Source organism: Arachis ipaensis, chromosome B09, assembly GCF_000816755.2.
Source record: "Arachis ipaensis cultivar K30076 chromosome B09, Araip1.1, whole genome shotgun sequence".
Classification (NCBI taxonomy): Eukaryota; Viridiplantae; Streptophyta; class Magnoliopsida; order Fabales; family Fabaceae; genus Arachis; species Arachis ipaensis.
In genome coordinates, this window is record NC_029793.2 from 10,510,180 (window position 1) to 10,517,448 (window position 7,269).

General features: G+C 30.9%; 1 protein-coding gene across 1 annotated transcript in view; it reads right to left on the bottom strand.

The window, feature by feature from the left end:
* Window positions 1-6,469, bottom strand: part of LOC107616733 (linoleate 9S-lipoxygenase-like) — a 9,779-nt gene extending 3,310 nt beyond the window's left edge. Inside the window, exons 1-7 of the mRNA XM_016318666.2 lie at window positions 6,185-6,469; window positions 5,733-6,019; window positions 5,307-5,565; window positions 3,627-3,968; window positions 3,476-3,561; window positions 1,258-1,329; window positions 875-1,173 (exon numbers count right to left, since the gene is read on the bottom strand). Coding sequence (XP_016174152.1) covers window positions 875-1,173; window positions 1,258-1,329; window positions 3,476-3,561; window positions 3,627-3,968; window positions 5,307-5,565; window positions 5,733-6,019; window positions 6,185-6,410 — 1,571 coding nt within the window. The 5' untranslated portion in view covers window positions 6,411-6,469. The remainder of the gene's footprint in view (window positions 1-874; window positions 1,174-1,257; window positions 1,330-3,475; window positions 3,562-3,626; window positions 3,969-5,306; window positions 5,566-5,732; window positions 6,020-6,184) is intronic.

Sequence of the window (7,269 nt, forward strand, 5' to 3'; positions counted from 1 at the left end):
TAAAATAAAATAAAAAATTATAATTTTCTAAAATTTTATTTTTGAACTTTAATTTTTCAAATGCAATTTTTTTTTTTGGTTTTAAAGCAAATTCGTCCCACCTATCGCACCCAGGGGAATTCTAATTACTTTTTATAAAGTTAGCCTAATTTCGACGAATTTCACTTTAAATTTAAAAAAAATGACTAACTCAAATTTTTAAACTTCATAATAGATAATGATATTATCATCACCTCTACAATACATAGGAATACACAAGAATATATAAGAATAAGTCATATTTTTATCGAAGAAATAATGATTTTTTTATTTATAATGGAAAAAAATCCTTATTAAATATGACTTATTCTTGTGCATATGTATATTTCTGAAGACATAAAAATGGTTATCTGTGTATTTTTGTGTACTCTTCCTGGATACGATGATAATGGTTAAAAATTTTGAGTTTCATGAATTTAAAAAAAAAATTACATCACCGGAAGTTATGCGAACTCTATAATAAAAAAAATGAGGAATGTTAGGAGCCAGCAATTTTGGTGTTTTGTAACCATCAATTGGGGTTTTTAATGGTGTGAGATTACATCTAATGGTAGGAAATCATTTATCTTTGTTTTGATGGTTAAGTGCTGGTCAGAAAACACAAAAGTTACTGGCCCCTAGACTTTTCCAAAAAAATATAGAGTTTGTCAGAAGTGGGCGAACTCCCTCTAAATAAAAAAAATTTAGTTGAGAAATTAAAGTTGAAATTGGGGTTTTGAAAAATAATAAATTATTATTTTTTATTTTATTTCAGTGAAAAAGTCTGAGGTATTCGGTGTTCAAACCATCGATAAAACTTGAGCATTTTCAAATAATAAGATGTTAAATAACTCACCAATGGCTAATAAGTTGATGATAAACTGTGTCGTTAGCTTGAACATGAGCCTTAGCAAGCTGCCAAAGAGCTGCTTCTATTCCCTGTTTGGCTGGGAAAAACACTCTGCAGATTCCCTTGCTTAGAGATGAGCCTGGCAAGCTAAGTTCTATAGCCATAGGCTTAAGCATGCCATCACTCCTTAAGAATAGGAATGTCCTTGATGCATAGGCACATACCCCATTTAAGTTTATTCTGTTCAGAAATGGATACAGGTACTCATGGTGATCAAGCATGAATAATCTTCCATGCTTCAGTGCCTGTCATCACTTGCGGAATGAGAAAAAGAAAGGAAACAGAAAAGAAATAACTAAGATGAGATAATCTAGACTGTTGTTACTAACCTGAGGAAGTGTCCATCCTTCAAGCCTCTGTTCTATGAATGATGGATTTATTGAACTCTGAGTTGGGAATGTCTGAAAGGTGAATTGAAAACAGCAACGATTTACCCAGCAATTTTGATTATACAACTCTTATTGAACAAACAATACAACTCTGCATGCACTGTGTTGATGAAATAGTAGCATTATTCTTGGAAAAATAGTTTTGAAGCAGAGTATTATAACCTGAAAACTTGCATCCAATATAATCCAAGGTTTTAACCAAAGTAATTAATGAAGGCCAGAATCAAATTAACTCAATTTCAGAACTAATATAATAATAATACGCACAAAATTTTGATATTACTTTGATCAAATGGAAAATTCTCCCTTCCTGAACAGATTGACATTCATCAACACAAGAGAGGAAAAATAATCTCACTCATTCATCATTTGACATCAGAATCATTTCACTCAAAATGTTGCAAAAGAGTGAACAACAAAAACAAAGCTACAAGCAATAAACACGGACATGTATGAAAAATCAAAGATCTACTACTTTCAAATTTTTCAGAGACATATGAAATATGAAAGAGCATCACCAACAACTCAGTGAATTGGTTTGACTAATTCAACGGCATTGAAAGAATCAACGTTGAAGCCAGGAGGCGGCGCTCGCAGAATGGATCCATAAATACGATCTCCAAGAACAGACGTATCGGAAATCAAGAACACATGAACAGACTATACAAAATTGCCCCCTCGCAAGTGAAGTTATCAAATGGAAGCGCGGAAAGAAGCTCAAAGAAATAATCACCATTCCAGCGAGGACGAAGTAGCCACCATCCCGTTCCAAAGTTAACCGTCAGATCCACCGCCTGGAATATCAAACCTAACTTCTCAGCAAAATCAACGGCTTCAGCATAAACAGAGTCGCTCCAAATATAACCTTCTTGCATGAAGAAACGGCTCGTGCGGCCAGCGTTTGCGGTAGGTATAACCGTTTTCCGTTTGACGGTACTGCTGACGTGGAAGTTACCAAGCTATGAGATCCTCGAACTCGAAGGAGGCTTTCTTCGTTCATATAGTCGCATTTTCGCACCTTGAGATAGGTTGATAGCATGACTTCATTGGCGAGGTGAGTGCTGAGTGGCATTTTGGTGTGCGAGAGTTACAATTTTCTCTTGGCTGAAGTAACCGTCTTTTTGAGCGCGGAGAAGGTTCTTGAGGACGGTGTCCATAAACGAAGGGGTTTTTGCAGTGTCTACGATGAGGAAAATTACCAACGTAACCTTCCAGCTCCATGATGCGATGGAATTCCGGGTTTCCAATGTTATTGGAGGGTGAGGATGCCATCTTCGGTTACTTTGGTGTTCAATCACTGACAATAAATGAGGAGTGTAATGGAATAATACAACGCAAGTGTGGCTGAAAGCTTCAGTTTAAGTGTTTAACACACTAAGGCTTGGTTTGGTAAAGCTTTTTGAAGAGTTGCTTGTACTTTTTAAAAGTTCAAGCTCCTCATTTTGTGTTTGGTAAATAAAAAAGATCATGTGCTTGTGCTTGCAGCTTTTAAAAGATCGGAGTACTTTTGAAAGCACCTAAAATAGAGCTTTTCAAAGTTGGCTTGTGCTTTTCAAAATTTAAAAGTCTAATATAACCTCATATGTTAACTAATTTTTAAATTTAATGCTTGCATTTATGTCTATTATAGTATTTTTAAATTTTAAAAGCTATTTTATCAAATATAATTGTTGTTGCTTGTGATTCTTAAAAGCAATTTTTAATTTGATTTACCAAACATAAATGCTACAACTTTTAAAAAGCCATCTTTTAAAAGTTAACTTTTATAAGCTACTTTTGAAAAGCAAAAGTTTTACCAAACTAAGCCTAAATATATAGACTAGTCTTTTTTCTTTCTTTTGGACCGAATAGAGTAGTAGCTATAGAGTTATAGTTACTAGGAAATTAGTAAACGGACAATGCGTTTTACATGGAGGAGAAGAGTCCCCATGAAGATCTAGCCGGATCAAACTCTTTTAAAATAAAAAATTCAGTAAAATAACAAAATATTTAGAAAATCTTTATTATCCCACTCCTATTCTCCTCTTTTAGTCTTTTGTCACGAATATATAGTCTCTCGGGCATGCATTAAAGCTTTTTATTTTTCTTGGAGTTGAGCAGAACATCATATATAAGATTATTCATGACAAATAAAATGATGTTTAAAGCATGGAAGTACCTTCAAACATTGGATTTTGATTGGGTGGGTTCCAGCCAGCATTTGTCTTCCAAACTCAATGTCATCTTTCCAAACCCATGCATTTTCTGAAATACAAATAATTAATGATATCTAATAATAATAGTAATATTAATATTAACATCTCTCTTACCAGATAGTATTTCAGGTATAGGAAGTTCTAATGGTTTATTCTTGATTAGACGAATAATTTCCTCTAAGTTCTGAATTGGTAACATTTTATTTAAGTTATCTCTGACCCACCCTTCAATTCTTTGGTTCCTAGAGGCAGAGAACAAGTCAAGAATATCTTCAAATGATTCAAAGCTTTTGGAACATTGTTGATGAAGTAATGGTTCTGCTGCCTTGGGTGACAAGAAATGTGCAAGAGCATGTATAGAATTTGATTTCAGTTCCTTCATTTTATTTGGACTAAATCTCTCATCTGAAGGAACATATATCTCAAAATTCCTTGGCCGGCTCTCATTTGCTGGACCTGAGATTTTCCATGGAAAATATTCAACAAAATTTTTAATGAAAATCAATGTGATAATACACTCTTAAAAGAAAAGGGGAACAAAATATAAATTGTATAAACATATCTATTGTTAATATAACCAAAAAACCATGTCGTTTGTTTTGGAGTGATTTATTTCTTTTTCCTTTTAGTTTCTCTTTTATAAGGTGAATATTAAAATATATTAATCTGTAAATAAAAAATAAATAAAAATGCCTACAAATGGTCACTTTTTATTGTATGTGTGAAGACAAAAATGGTGTTTCACATTTAAATTAGATTGAACAATTCGGTTGAATATTTAAGCAAATCAAATTAAAATATTAATAATAAAAAAGTAGTTGAAACTACTACTATTAAAATATTATCAGAATTGTTAGCAGTTGGCAGGGACGGATCCAGAAATATTATTCTGGAGGAACCAATAACATATATAATATTAAAAAAGATATATAAAATTATATAATGTAAAATGTATTACAAAAATATATCGATAGAGAATATATTTTAAAGTACAAAAAATATGTATGTACTTTTTATTAACGAAGTGGTCGATTCTTCGTATCATAAAATTTATCGATAATAATAGAATTTGTATTAAATTTTTCAGCAATTTTCTTTTCAATATAATTAAAAGACAATTAGCAAAAAATTAACCTTTCATTTTGTTTATGAGTTATTCTTCATAATATTCATTGCTGAAAAAGATCTCTCAGTTGTAATAGTTGAAACAGAGATAATTAATACCAAATGAATCAAGAAGGACGTTCACAAGAAGAAAAAAAAATTCACTTTATGAGATTTGAAAATTTTTATTTAATTAAAAAATATTAGTAATAATATCTTTTCAAATTTTTTTAATATTGTTACTTACTTTTTTAGATATTAAAAATCATTAATATTTAGGTTAGGTTGGACTTTTATTTATATTAGATTAAATACTAAATAAATTTTTAAAAAAATTAAACTATACTTAATAACTTATTGCTATTAATCTTTTTTTAAAAAAGTTGGGGGTCGAGGCCTCCACTCGCCCCTGTATGTCCATCCCTGCCAGTTGGAATTAAGTTAGTAATAGCCAATAATTAGTAGATAGAATATTTATAACATTAATGAATAATATTCCTATAAATAACATGACTCTTGTATCATGTAAAAATAATTTTAATATAGCCATTTTATATATAATATTATTTTCTTATTCTATTTTTCTCCCAGAAATTTAACAACTACTTTAAATTTTAAATTGAATTAGATTAGATACTTGGAAAAAGGAAAGAGAGAAATTGTCAAGTATTTGGTAGTAAATAGAATTACCTGAGGCACTAGGCTTGCGAGCTGTTCTTAGTCTACGAGGATATGGATATAACCAAGAAGCACCCAATATAGGTCTAAGATATTCAGCACCTTTCTCAGGGTCACTAAGGTCATTATAGCAATCATATTCATATATTCTTCCCCATTCCTTCCTTTCTTCACTTTCACTACTATTTACATCTCTCTCACCCCTCAATCTTTCAAGCTCTTCCTTTCTTAATTCCATTAGTGCCCTTGGCGTTTCGCTTGGAATATAGCACTGCATGTACTCATCAACAGCTTAGAAACTCAATCATCCAACAAAGCAAACTCTAAAAATTAAAAATAAAATTATGTTGAATAACAGTATAGAATTATTTTATACTATCAATATATAAAAATTTCTGATATTATAAAAAATTATGATTTTAACAAAACATATCTTACAGCATTTGAGAAGAAGAGTCTATCGGATTTGGTCTTCTTGATTGGATACACCCAAGAATTGCAATCAAAGTGAATGATATGATTGTTACAAGTTTCAATTGATGCAGATTGAAGGAAGAATCTCTTCTTGTATCGGTTCTGTATCAAAAAAGCTCTTGGTGTTCCAAAATGTGAATAAACATTTATTCTAATTTTATATATCATGGTTTTTGCATCCCCATTGTCATGTTTTTTTGTCCCATCATGTTTGAGAACTGCCTTCTCACTTAGCTTCCCTTTCCCTGTTACTGTTCAATGCAAACACAACAATTTTTTAAAACATAACTTAAAATTTCTGATTATCAAAATCAATTCTCTCAAAATTATTTCTATTAAAAGTGAATTTTACAAAAAAAAAAAAAAAAGAAAAAGAAAAATTTAAACATACACTAATGTAAAGAACATGTACTTACTTGGATCTACTTCTGTGCCACTGTAAATCTGAACAGAAATAAATTTTCCAGGTATTGATTTTCTTTGATCCTGAGTGAGAGTAATGAAGAACTTGCCCTTGAGTGTCAATTGTTGACCAGCATGGCAAATTGGATTCAAGTTGTTGACAATTTTGGTTTTAACAACATTGGAGCACCTCCTCATGCTAGAAACCCTTTTTAGGCCTTCCATTTCATTATTATTCATGCTTCTATAATTGTGGCTGTGCTTCTTTTACTTTCTTTTATTCTTTTATGTTATGAGTGTTTTTAGGGCCAAATCAAGTAATAATATTAATAGTGTGCTTGAAAGAGTTATTACCTTGTGTTAATAACTTGGTATCTGATACTTTGCTTGCCTTGAAGTGATGTTCTAGCTATTGGAAAATATCAATTTTATCAGGTATTGATGTCTCCCTTTTGGGGTGGCATGCAAGGTAGAATTTTACTTTTTAACTTTTGCAAGTTTCAGTTTTGGTTGAGAAATTCCTAACTAAACACAGATTAATCTTAGCTTAAAACTTGTGGTTATTAAAATAGATGAATTTCTTTAATAAATTATCCCAGTTTCATTTATCTGATAAACTAATATACCTCTCTCCATGAACCAAGTTAGAAATAACTAGCAGAAGACTGAACCTTTTTCCTTTATTTTTCAGGTCAATACACATACTAAAATCATAGATTCTTTACAACAGTTTGTAAAATAGACCGATGGTGTATATGTATAACAAAAATGTTATTTATACATCAAAATCAGTCATTAATATATCTGTATATAAATATATGCATAATTTAATTTATTTTTAATGTATATTTATATTCTAACATATATTTTATACCGATAACTGATTTTGGTGAGTAATTTATATGTGTGCATATTATATAATTTGTTCATAATTTCATATACAAACCAATGGACAAAGTGGTTTGGTTTTTTTGTTTTTGGTCATGAAGTGACAAAGTGTTGACCAAAACACTCTCAAGTCTCACCTGGAGCATTTATTTGGATTCTCCACTTCCAAATTGATGGGCCTAAGTTTTTATTTTCGTTCATGTATCTTTGG